Here is a 12962-nt window from a genome sequence, read left to right as displayed (position 1 = left end):
TTTGAAATGTTCTAAACCAAAGTCTTAAGAGCATTCACACTTAGACCGCGGGGGAAGCGGGGACCTGGGGCGATACTTGCAGGGGTTCCCTCATGGAAACCTGCAGGCGTGTGGGGTCACCATGCTTGGAAGTGCTGGCCTGTGATGGCCAGGAGCCAGGGCAGCTGCCCCAAGCCTGGGACAGTCCCGTAGAGCGAAGACCAGTTCTGCTCAAAGGCCACGGGCCCCTGTGGAGAAGCAATTAAAAGAGAGAAACCCGGTGGACCCGGGGTTTGACACCTGCCTACAAGAGCCACATTTAAAAGACGGGCTCAGAGATTTCATTCCTCCTACCCCTGAGCAGCGACACCACCCCCAGAGGTTTAGATTTCCTCATGTTTAATACCAATATCAGGGGCAGGGGCGGGCAGAGGCAAAGCCTGAGGGTACACAGTAGGCGCTCAGTAATCGGTTTGAGGGAGGACTCTGGAGTGAGGAACGGCCTCCACCCCAGAGCACCGTCCTTGCTAAAGGACCCTCTTCCCCACCAGGGCAGAGGCCCCTCGCTCCCTGGCATACAGCAGGCACTCCCTACCCTGCTGGGTAAGGAACCTGGGCCTCCCAACTGCTGGGTGGACAGAAAGGCTGTCAAGCCCACTGGGTGCTGAAGCCCTCTGGGTTCAGCGACAAAGGAGCTGAGGTTTAGGCTGTGTGGCCAGAGGATGCCGGAGCGGCAGGGGAGCCCCGTGACCATGCCATCTGCCCACGGCACCCACACGGCAGCAGGCGGGGCTGCACAGGAGCCACCCGAGCCCCAGGGAGGCGAGGCGGTCTGCCCAGGAGGCAGAGCTGGCAGAGGCAGAACAAGGATCCCTGGTCTTTGCATAACTGTCCTGCTGCATCTCTGCGCAGCATCCAGCTGTGTTTCAAGGGGGAGAAATGGACTGTCCTGTAAAGAAACACTCGTTTCCAGTGCTTTTTATGTAGCATTCGAAGCACTTTAAACATTCCCTCCCAATCCCTGGAAGGAGGCGGCCTGACAGGAAGGCCAGGCCGGGCTCGGCCCACTGGAGCCCCTTCGGCCTCCTAAGCCACATCCCCTCCGGCCCAAGGTCACCGGGAGACCCCTACAAGTTCTGGTCCTCGTCCTGGTCGGCCTCCAGCACCGCCACGTGACTGTAGGACTTCCAGGCCTGCAGGTTACAGCTCTTGAGGATGGTTCCCAGCTGCTTCCCAGGTCCCACTTCAAAAGTCTTGGGGAAGTCGGTGCCTTTCCTCCTCTCGTATATGGCGTGCATCGTCTGCTCCCACTTCACTGGGGAGACCACCTGCTGGACCAGCAGCTGCCGGATGTGTTTGGGGTGCATGTATTTATTCCCAGTGACGTTGGAATGGACAGAAACCAGAGGCTTCTTGAGATCAATGTCTTTTAGAACGTGTGCCAGGGGCTCCAGGGCTGGCTCCATGAGGCGGGTGTGGAAGGCGCCGCTGACGGGCACCATCTTGGTGCGTCTGAAGTGATACTTGTAGGAATTCTTCCGGAGGTAGTGCAGAGCCTGGAAGGAAGAGAAGGAGGTTTGAGCCGAGCAGATCTTAGTGGGAGCAGAGCGGCGGTCACCACCGGCTGGCATCATCACCGTCCCCCACACCTCTTGTCCCTCCTCCAGCACAGACCCAAAGGCAGGGTCCGAGCCGCCACGGGAGAGTCAGCGGCGCCCGTGGGAAAAGGGGAGTGGGGGCTGCCTGTCCCCACAGAGCTGGCTGACCTGGCACTGCAGAGCCATCCCCACGCTCCGTCCACCCCACCTCACTATGGGAGGGCGCCCAGGCTGCTGGGCAGCACTTCCTGCATCAGGGCATGGTCCCTGAGTGCTTTCGTGGGCAGCTTCTGGATTCATCCCACTCAAGTCCCAGGTCACGCCCAAGGAGTCAGAGCCACAGCCTCAGGCTCCAGGGGCTCCTCCATGGCAGGCCGTCAGCCCGGGCATGGGTCTGGCAGAGGCCAAGGAGTTCTCCCACCTCCACAGGTGGAAAGGCTCCCCTGTCAAGGGCACCTTGCCTGCACCTGAGCTCTTAGTGGTGGCACTTCCAACAGCACCAAAAGGTCAAACCTGGGAATCCCGAGTCGTCAACTGGACAGGATGTCCACCTGTCTGGGAGCCTGTAAGGGCTATTCCTGCCCTGACTGGGGGCCCCTCCTGGGTTTCCTTCCAAGGAAGGGCTCATCCGTTCTCCACCAGCCTTCCCTTGATGGCAGGAACCCTGGCTTGTCTGTCTGCGTCCCCTCGGTGCTTATCCCGGAGGAGCTGCCAGAGAGCTGGGCACTGGGGCAGCAGTGAGCAGGAGGAGGGACAGAGGAGGGGCACCTGGCCGGGCAGGGCAGGGCAACCCTAGGCAAGGGCTTCCCCGCTAAGGAGGCAGAGGCTCTGAGAAGCCAGGACCTAGTGCAGGGAAGGCCCCGGAGACCATGCGGTCCAGCCCTTTAGTCTCCACACCGGCCGAGGATGTGCCCGAGGTTCCCGCCTAGACAGCATCCTGGCCTCCTGCTCCCGCTGCAGCACCCGCTTCACCCCCGCACCCTCAAGTACGTCTCAAGGCCCAGGGCGGGGCGGAGCGCCCGCCACCCTCCGGGTGTGGAAGGCTCCAGACCAGGAGGGCTGCTCCCGCCGACACCAACCTCCAGGTGTCCTGAGATCACCCTGCAGTCGGGGAAGAGGAAGTTGGCCACCTCGCACACCGGGTTCTCTATGCCCAAAGTCCTGCAGTGCTCCCGGGCTTCCCGACAGGCGACGGTGAACTTGGACTGGGGCTGGCCAAGGACGGACAACATCCCGCTGGGGACAGCTTCCGAGGCTTCCTGCATGGCCTCCGCTCGGATCTTCACTGCATACAAGCCTATCCAGAGAGGAGCGCATTTGGAAAAATCAAGGCAGGTCGTGAGGGAGGGAGGCCCAGACCCAAAAGACAAAGCCCAAGTCCCACACTGCGCTGGAGACACTGCTGCTGGCTGTCCGTCACCAGGCCACAGCTCGACGTCCCTGCATCCACAGAACAGGGATGGTACTGCCATCAGCAAAAAGCGAGGCGCTGTCCTTGGCACAATGAACTCGCGGAGCTTCCTGCCTTAGAGCTGGCTCGGCGTGGACAGCAGTTCTTAACCAAGGGTGATTTTACCCCCAAAAGGGTCTGGAAACTTTTTTTGATGGTCACAACCAGAGGCAGAGGTCTGCTACCACATCTGGTGGGCACAGGCCAGGAAAGCTGCCCAAATCCTGCAATAAACAGTCTCTGCAAAACAGAGTCACGTAGTCCGAAAGGTCAACAGTGCTGCTCCCGAGAAACCCTGGCCTAGAGTGGAAGGGACAGACTCTGAGCTACACTGCTTAGGGAAAGTCCTGACGGCCTTCCAGGTCAGATGTTTAGTTAGTAAAATGAGGACAGTAGCATCTTATCTGCCTGAACTGTAACGAAAACTAGGAATTATCATTATCTAAGAGAAATGGCGTTGAACGGGGAAAACAATTAAGAACTATCAGCTGGGAGCTCCCATCGTGGCTCAGCAGGAACGAATCCAACTAGGAACCATGAGGTTGCGGGTTCAATCCCTGGCCTTGCTCAGTGGGTTAAAGATCCGGCGTTGCCGGGAGCTGTGGTGTAGGTCGCAGACGCGGCTTGGATCTGGCATTGCTGTGGCTCTGGTGTAGGCCGGTGGCTACAGCTCTGTGTAGACCCCTAGCCTGGGAACCTCCAAATGCCTCGGGTGCAGCCCTAAAAAGACAGGGAAAAAAAAAAGAACCACTGGCTGGAATGATGTACATACTACAAACAAGAATATGAATTTCAATTACATAATTATCATAAATCAGGCATTGCTGCCCCCACTTAGAGCTGGAGGGCCTGATACTGCCAAGGCAGAGGAGTTCAAATGCAGGGCGCCCGATTCACCATGGCTCAAGGGCAAGGGGAGAAGACAGGCTGTGCCCAGGCCGGCAGCCCCCGCCATCGTGACGGGAGACTGGCCCACAGCTACTGGACAGCCACTGCCCTGTCCTGGGCCCACTCCCTGGGGGGAGGGAGATGACCAGCCCAAGGAGTGGTTAAGGGACCAGTCCAGGGGACAAGAAGTTCTGAGAACAAACCCCGTGCCCTTTCTCTCTCACACTTCTTGGCTCACCCAGCACTGTACGGGTCTGTCCTAGGGTTTCTGCCCCTTACACAGGCAGACCCGTGGAGCAAACAAAGACACTAAGAGCCTATGTGAGGAGGTAGGAGAGCACACGGCAATGTGGTGACCCTCCCAGGCAGGCACTAAGCTATGCAAAATGTCATGCGGAAAAGAAAAAACACAGAATGTCAGTAATTCTCCAAATTATTGTACATATGAAAACTGTATCAAGTAGGTTGTTCTTCCTTTTTTTCTTTTTAGGGCCGCACCCACGGCATATGGAGGTTCCTAGGCTAGAGGCTGAATCGGACCTGCAGCTGCTGGCCGTCGCCACAGCCACAGCCACACCGGATCTGAGCCACATCTGTGACCTACACCACAGCTCATGGTAAAGCCGGATTCTTAACCCACTGGGAAAGGCCAGCGATCAAACCTGCATCATCCTGGATACTAGTCAGATTTGTTTCCGCTGAGCCACTATGGGGACTCCTAAGGTAGTTTTACTAGGATGTGGAAAAATGAAACTTTTTCACGTCCTTGATAGCAATATAATGATTTTTTTTAACACTGAGCTGAAATTCACAAAACCCCCCTGTAATTCAGCGGTACTTGTTGAATTCCTAACTTTGTACAACCACCAGCTCTGGTTTTACAACCTGGCATCACCCTGTAAAACGCCCCATACCTGCTGAGAGATCCCCCCATTTCTCCTTCCCTCCGCCCCCGGGAGCCTCTCACTGGCCATCTCCGTGGATCATGCATTCTAGACATTGCGCATAAAAGCATCACACGATGTGTGATTTTTCGGTCTGGCTTTCACTTGGCATGTTTTTGTTTTTGATGTTCGTCCACTTGGCAACCTCAGTATTTTATTTCTCTTACGACCGAGCCATGCTTCCTTGGATGGATTTACCACCGTCTGTTCATCCACTCGCCCGCTTACGGGCGTCTGGGTCATTTCCACCGTGGACTCTTAGGAAGGAGGCCGCGACCAACACCTGTGCGCAAGCCTTTCCGAGCAGACATATGTTTTCATTTCTTAGGTGACAGTCCGATGACTAGAACTACTGTCACAAGGTAATTCTATGTTTCACTTTTTGAGGAACCACCAAACTGTCTTCCACGACGGCCGCACCACCTTCCACTTTGCCCACAATGTGTGAGGGTCCTATTTTTCTACATCCTCACCAACACTTAATATTTTCCTTTTTTGTTTTTTAAATTAAAGCCAACCTAGTGACTATGAAGTGGAACCCCACTGTGGCTTTGATTTGCATTTCCCTGACACAAGCAATGCGCACGGCCTTTCATGTGCACACTGGCCCTTTGTATGTCTGCTTTGGAAAACGTCTATTCAAGTCCTTTGGGGAGTTCCTATCATGGCTCGGTGACTAAACAACCCGACTAACATCCATGAGGACGTGGGTTCCATCTCCGGCCTCACTCAGTGGGTTGAGGATCCAGCTTTGCCGTGAGCTGTGGTGTAAGTCGCAGATGCAGCTCCGAATAGACCCCCACCACTTCCATATGCCAAGGGGGTGTCCCCCCCAAAAAAAGTCTTTTTTTCTATATTTAACTATAAGCAAAAAAATGTTTACCTGTTTAACTATATACACAAAAATCTTTTCTTTTTCTTTTTTGGCTACACCCGTGGCAAGTGGAAGTTCCTGGGCTAAGGATCAAACCCATGCCGCAGCAGTGACCCAAGCCACTGCAGAGACAACTCTGGAGGCTTAACCTGCTGTGTCACAGGAGAAGTCCCACAAAAGTCTTAAGAAGTTGGAGTTCCTGTTGTGGCCCATCGGTAATGAATCCGACTAGCATCCATGAGGTTGCAGGTTCGATCCGTGGCCTCACTCAGTGGGTTAAGGATCCGGCGTTGCTGTAAGCTGTGGTGTAGGGTGGCACCTGTAGCTCCAATTTGACCCCCAGCCTGGGAAGCTCCATATGAAAAGGGTGCGGACCTAAAAAGCAAAAAAAAAAAAAAAAAAAAAATTAAGAAGTGAAACTGATAGGGCTCAAGATCAAACACTGATTTACTCTTTTTCTCTTAACGAGTATCCAGTGCGTGGTGTCTACCACGTAACAGGCACTAGAGGTACGTGAGTGGCCTAAGAATGCACAGGAATAGTGGGAGAGACAGGGAAGCAAGATGTCACAAGACTGCAAGAAGAAAGAAAACCTCTGATGAACCCTCCCGGCTTAAGAGGGAATCAAGGTGAAGTGTGGCTCTCAGGTTCCAATGTCACCCCACCCACGTGCTCCCTTCTCTGTCACCCCTGAGTAGGTCCAGAATTATTTCTGACAGTCATACCCCTTGTTCTCGGTGGGCCTAGCAACATTCCATGCATAAAACCAAAACTTCCTGGGTACCTTCACAAAATTCCATGGCTCCAGCAAACACTAGGGCTGCAAATTCTCCCACACTGAATCCAGCAGCAGCAACACAGTTCTCAATAACCTGCAGTGACAGACGCAGAATGTGAGGTCGTGTGCTCAGGGAAGCTCAGTCTGGGGCTCAGCACTTGCCAGCAGACAGGGTGTTCAGCAGGTCAGTGAGCCAGGTTCCACTGGCCTGGTGCTCCAGCTGGAAGAGGACACACAGAAGTGGCTTGACAATCCCTGATCAAAAAAAAAAAAAAAAAAAAACACACACACATACACACGCACACATACACACAAAAAGGAGTTCCCGTCATGGCACAGTGGAAATGAATCCGACTAGGGACCAAGAAGATGCAATTCAATCCCTGGCCTCGCTCAGGGGCTAAGGATCCAGCGTTGCCGTCAGCTGTGGTGTGGGTCACAGAGGCGGCTCAGATCCCGAGTTGCGGTGGCTGTGGTGTAGGCTGGCAGCTGTAGCTCTGATTCGACCCCCAGCCTGGGAACCTCCATATGCTGCAGGTGCGGCCCTAAAAAGAAGAAAAAAACCCCCACAATCCCTGATCCAGCCCTTTACTGATAAGGAATTTCCCAAGGCAAGGTAAAGCCTGCCCGAGGACTCAGTTGGTTGAGCTGTGACACCAATCCAAGGCTCAGGATTCTGTTGCTTCTGCCTTGAGGCGCTTCTCAGGCTGATAGACAGAGGGCGCTAGACAGAGAAGTCAAGAGCAGGACTTGCAGAGTCACAGTGGCATTTGATCCTCAGCCTGGACAGCTCCTTACCCTCTCTGAGCTTCAGTCATCTCAGCTGTGATGAGCAAAGAGCAGGACCTACGCCACAGGGTTGCTGAGAGAATTACACGGAGACAGATGTCTCTAAGGCGCTCAGAACAGACCTGGCCCACGGTAAAGCACTGGATGAATGTTGCTATCACACCTCAACAGGACCAGTTAAACCTTGATCATCTCTTGAGCCTTCTTTCCTTATCCACAAAATAACAGTGCTTATCTCACAACGTGGTTGTGAGGATGAAATGGGGGTAAAACACTAGCTTAACATTTATTGGTTTAAACGTTAATGGCAATCATTTCACAACTTCGAAAGAAGTAATATTGACAGATACCTTGTCCATGATCCTTTAAGGATGAAACGTAATCCTTCTAAGATCATTTAGGAATTTGGAGTTCCCGTGGTAGCTCAGCAGAAACAAATCTGACCAGCATGCATGAGGACCTAGGTTCCAATCCCTGACCTCACTCAGTGGGCTAAGGATCCTGCCTTGCCGTGAGCTGTGGCTCAGATCTGGAATTGCTATGGCTGTGGCCAAGGCAGGCAGCTGCAGCTCCGATTCGGCCCCTAGCCTGGGAACCTCCATATGCCGCAGGTGCAGCCCTAAAAACGAATAAATAAATAAATAAATAAAAATAAAAGAAGATCATTTAGTAATTAAGTGATTAGGGGTCATTTAAAATCACCACTCGGCCCTCCACTCCCTAGCCCTTCCCTGCTCTATTTTACTTTTTGTAACACTGTAACACTGTTTTTTGGCCGTGCCTGCAGCATGTAAAAGTTCTTGGGTCAGAAGGCAGAGCCTCTGCAGTGACAACGCTGGATCCTTAATCCGCGGTGCCTCAAGGGAAGTCCTCATCCCACTTGTCTTTAACACACTACATAATTTACATAGCTAGTATATTTATGCTCTATTATCGGCTTCCCTGCCCTAACGTGCAAGTTCCCCAAGGGCGAGGATCCTTGTTTTGCTCACAGCTGTATTCCTTGCACCTACAAGAGTGCCTGGCACTGATGAGAACTCAGTAAGGATCTATCGAACGAGTCAGATGTGAGCCTCGGCTGGACCTCGGCCTGGCTGTGAGAGCTCGAGCAGAGCCCGTCATCCCCGGCCTGCCACAGGGTCTCGGGCCTCACCGCGGGCTGCAGGTGATGCAGTTTCTCCACGGCAGCCAGCGAAGCCACGAAGACGGCGGGCTGGCAGTGCACGGTGCGGTCCAGGTCCTCCTGAGGCCCATGCAGGCTCAGCTCCAGCAGGTCGTAACCCAGCACGCGGCGGGCGGCGGCGTAGAGCTCGCGGACGCGCGGGTAGCGGAGCAGACCGCGGCCCATGCCCACTACCTGGCTGCCCTGGCCCGGGAAGAGCAGCACCGAGCACTGGCCCGGCAACCGCCGCGCCGCCGCCACCCGGGGCCCTTCCTCCCCCGCTGCCGCATCTCGCAGCAGCTCCGCCACGTCCACCGCGCCCGGCGGAGGCAGCGGGAAGTTCGAGGTGCTGCGGTGACCTCCCGCGCGCCAGCCACAGGCCCACGCAGCCCGCGCAACCCGGACGCTCATGGTGAGAAAATTGCCCCACGCACGTTACCGGGGCGACCGAGGCCCGACTGCGGCGGCGCGGCGCGGTCCTTGACGCATTTAGTGCCGGGCGGGTCGTGGCACCCGCGGGCGCGAAGAAACGTTCCGCCCTTACTGGTTCCGCCCGGGCTATGAGACCTTGGGCTGTTCGCTGGGGGCTGAGAATAAGCCATACGCTTCCTTAACCTCCGCAGAAAAGAGGGAAACATGACACTGCATCGCAATGAGTCTTCAAAAACTTTATTGAATAAATAACGCTGTGTAATATTCATGGGGAAAGTGCTTGAAATGCTTCCGTATTCTTTCTTGTATTTAATTTTCCCAGCACCGTGTTTCCTCAAACAGGCACAGTGCCAGGCACATAATAAGCATCCAATAAATATTTGTTCCATTGAACAAAACCCTGGTTATTTTTCGGACGTGAGCCTGTTTAATTTCTCACAGCAATGCTGTGGTGAATGGATGTCATTATTACTTTTTTTTTTTTCCCTGCTATTTTAAGGCCGCACCCACGGCATGTGGAGGTTCCCAGGCTAGGGGTCGAATCGGAGCTACAGCTGCCCGCCTACGCCACAGCCACAGCAACTGCGGGATCCCGGCTGCATCTGCAACCTACACTGCAGCTCACGGCAACGCCAGATCCTTAACCTACTGAGCGAGACCAAGGATCGAACCAGCATCCTCATGGATCCTAGTCCGGTTCCTTAACCGCTGAGCCACGAAGGGGATTCCCTGGATGCTATTATTATCCTCAACTTGTACAGGAGTAGACAAAGACTCAAAGATTGAGCGTCACAGTGGTTAACGAATCCGACTAGGAACCATGAGGTTGCGGGTTTGATCCCTGGCCTCGCTCAGTGGGTTAAGGATCCGGCGTTGCCGTGAGCTGTGGTGTCGGTCGCAGACGCAGCTCGGATCCCACGTTGCTGTGGCTCTGGTGTAGGCTGGCAGCTACAGCTCCGATTAGACCCCTAGCCTGGGAACCTCCATATGCCGTGGGAGCGGCCCAACAAATGGCAAAAGACAAAAAAAAAAAAAAAAAAAAAAAAAAAAAAGATTGAGTGTCAGATGGTTAATGACAAAAGGAGTCACAGGAAATGGGGTTTACCTGGCTTCCCAGTGGTGGTGTGAGGCTGGGTCAGGGAGAGTTTAATACTGACATTACTTCTAAGGATACCCCTGACCCCCCTTCACTTCCTGCTAGCCTCTCCTAAGGACCCCAGAACACATGCTTTCTCCCTCCCTCTCTCTCTCTCTCCTTCTCCCTCTCTCTCTCTCCCGCCTCTTCCTCTGTCTCTCTCTCTCTGCATCTGTGTCTGTCTCTACTTTCCCTCTCTCTCTCTCCCTCACTTCACACCTCATAACTAACCAGAAAAATCTAGGAAGGCTCACGTCAGCAAGACTACTTGAGTGAGCTCGTCCTGAGAAAAGAATCCGATGTCCCAGCTCTCAGGACATCTGCGGCAGCCTTGATTTTGACCTGGAAAAGGTGGAAATAAGGAATCCTGCTAGAGGAGATGAGTTAAAGGAATGACGGTAAGTCTGTACAACGCTGTGGTCATAAAAGATAGGGAGATTTTTCAGGTTAAGACATGAACAGGGCACATGCCGCTGCCAGGAGCCCATAAATCCACGTAAGAGGAATCGTTTAAGGACATAAACCACTATGACAGGGAGAATAGGACAGGGGGCCCTAGCAAGAGGATCTCCTGAAGCTGGAAAGCAGGATGACCAGTATTACCTGATACAGCTGACTCCAGACAGCCGAAAACTGAGACCCAACCCACGTTCATACAACAGAATCCCCCAAATCTTAGGAATTGGCCACACTAGATTTAAGGGTTTAAAAAGGCTGAAATAAAGGGGACTATTTGAAGGTGTCTCTGAAGAACTGGCAGATGTTTAGATCACTTTTCTCTCTCTAGACACTGGGTGATGCCCCTCCCTCATTCTGGCAAATTCTTTGTTCTGGACAGGGCTGGGAGGGCCAGGGAGAGCGGCGGATGTGGTACTCTGCTGAAACAGGTGGATGCCAATGCTGAATGCAGAGATCTCCTGTGGTTCTCAAAATGCAGAACCAGATCCTTATCCTCCAGGCAAGAACCGGTGGGCCTTGGCTAGTCTAACCAGTCCAAGAACAAAAGTCTAAAGATATTGACAGACCAGGAAGTTACCAAACACATGGCCACCGAGTTCCACTTACAGTGAAGCTCAATCAGCAAATGCCACCCACAGATTATTTTCCTTCTTTCTTCTAATTATGAGCAACCAGCCAAAGATTCCCAAGCATCTGAGGAAATCCTCTTACATACAGAAAAATAAAATAACAGTAATGCCTAGGACTCAGAGTATGATGAGAAATGAAAACAATTGTTTTCAGAAAAACCATCTTTAGAGCTCCTGTTGTGGCTCAGCAGGTTAAGAACATGCCATAGTGACTGTGAGGATTTGGGTTCGATCCTTGGCCTTGCTCAGTGGGTTAAGGATCCAGTGTTACTGCAAATTGAAGTGTATGTCGCAGATGCTGCTTGGATCTGACATTGCTGTGGCTGTGGCAATCGTAGGCTGGTAGCTGCAGCTACAATTTGACCCATAGCTGGGGAACTTCCATATGCCACAGGTGTGGCCCTAACAGGAAAAAACAAAAAACAAAAAAACACCTATTCTTGATAGTTGAGAGGTGAGAGAAGACATTGCATCTGTAAAAAAAAAGAAAAAAAAATGAACAGGAAACTTTTTTTTTTTTAAGAACATTCAGGAGTTCCCATTGTGGTGCAGCATAAACAAATCCAACTAGGAACCATGAGGTTGTGGCTTCAATCCCTGGCCTCACTCAGTGGGTTAAGGATCCGGCATTGTGGTGACTTGTGGTGTAGTTTGCAGATGTGGCTCGGATCCCGTGTTGCTGTGGCTGTGGTGTCAGCCAACTCATCACAAACACAGAGGACCAGGAAGGGGAGAGACGTGCCACTCAGCGAATGAGGAGCCTGCCAGCCGAAGGGCCGAGGTCTCCCCCAGGGAGGTGGTGGAGGTGCCCTGCAGGCTGGCTCAGTGAAGGGCCTTGTTCCACCGCATGGAAGTGCCCACCCCTGTTCCTGAGATCTGGACGCAGGTTCCGTGAGCTCCGAGGCCAGAAGCCAGAGATCTCCGGTCTCTCCCTTTTTCCTGTTGACCATCTCGGCCACAGTCCTGCTGGATATGCCCCCAGGGGAGCTGCACCCCCAGCCTTGCCCTCTGCTGCCCCAGAAGGGACTCCTGTCAGTGTTCAGGGAGGCTGAGGCAGGTCTGTGCCCCAGAGGCTCAGTTCCGTTTTACCTTCCCGGGGGTCTTCCTCTGGCCTGGACATCGTGCCCACTCTCTCCAGCCAGCTGTGTGCTGCCGCTCAGCTCTTCAAGGCAAATCAATAGAGTGAGCGCTCAGGAAGACATACATGGGGTATTTAAAAAAAACCCTAAGGGTGGAGTTCCCAGTGAGGCGCAGTAGTAACGAACCTGGCTAATATCCATGAGGACTGGGTTCGATCCCGGGCCCCACTCAGTGGCTTAAGGATCTGGCATTACCATGAGCTGCGGTGTAGGTTGCAGGGCATGGTTCAGATCCTGTATTGCTGTGGCTGTGGTGCAGGCTGGTGGCTGCAGCTCCAAGTCGACCCCTAGCCTGGGAACTTCCATATGCTGAGGGTGTTTTGCTAAAAAGCAAAACATCAAAAACAAAAAACCCTGAGAGGATATGTTTAATGCCAAATTCAAGATAGAGATGACTCCTGGGGTGGGGGGCAGGAGCACTCACTAGAAGAGGGCCAGGAGGCTCCCAGGGCCCTGGGAATCTTCTCATTAACCTGGGGGGTGGGCACAAGGACTTCTTCGTCTTCTTCTTCTTCTTTTTTTTTTTTTTTTTTTTTGCCTCACCAGTGGTATGTGGAAGTTACCAACCCAGGAATGGAACTTGCACCACAGCAGCAACCCAAGCCGCTGTAGTGACCATGCTGGATCCTTTACCCGCTGAGCCACCAGGGAACTCCTTATTATTATTGTTTGAAAATGTACACAAGTGGTTTTTTTTAAATGTACA

At 53.2% G+C, this 12962-nt stretch overlaps 1 protein-coding gene across 1 annotated transcript; it reads right to left on the bottom strand.

Annotated features, from left to right (window-relative positions):
• On the bottom strand, window positions 942–8945 carry MCAT (malonyl-CoA-acyl carrier protein transacylase). The gene is made up of 4 exons (XM_003125978.4): window positions 8454–8945; window positions 6518–6605; window positions 2657–2874; window positions 942–1535 (listed from the first exon to the last, which is right to left on the bottom strand). The coding sequence occupies exons 1-4, from the start codon at window positions 8871–8873 to the stop codon at window positions 1107–1109; spliced, it is 1155 nt and encodes a 384-aa protein (XP_003126026.1). The 5' UTR covers window positions 8874–8945; the 3' UTR covers window positions 942–1106.

This window comes from Sus scrofa, chromosome 5, assembly GCF_000003025.6.
Source record: "Sus scrofa isolate TJ Tabasco breed Duroc chromosome 5, Sscrofa11.1, whole genome shotgun sequence".
NCBI classification, from domain to species: domain Eukaryota; kingdom Metazoa; phylum Chordata; class Mammalia; order Artiodactyla; family Suidae; genus Sus; species Sus scrofa.
This window is presented reverse-complemented; position numbering and strand designations above follow the sequence as displayed.

What these genes read in the sequence shown, in the direction of transcription:
- MCAT (XM_003125978.4), bottom strand. Translation starts at nt 8,873, where the DNA reads ATGAGCGTCCGGGTTGCGCGGGCTGCGTGGGCCTGTGGCTGGCGCGCG. An exon ending in TGCATCACCTGCAGCCCGCG is followed by an intron (nt 6,606 to 8,453) that starts GTGAGGCCCGAG and finishes CTGTCACTGCAG; the next exon opens with GTTATTGAGAACTGTGTTGC. An exon ending in TGATCTCAGGACACCTGGAG is followed by an intron (nt 1,536 to 2,656) that starts GTTGGTGTCGGC and finishes TCTTCCTTCCAG; the next exon opens with GCTCTGCACTACCTCCGGAA.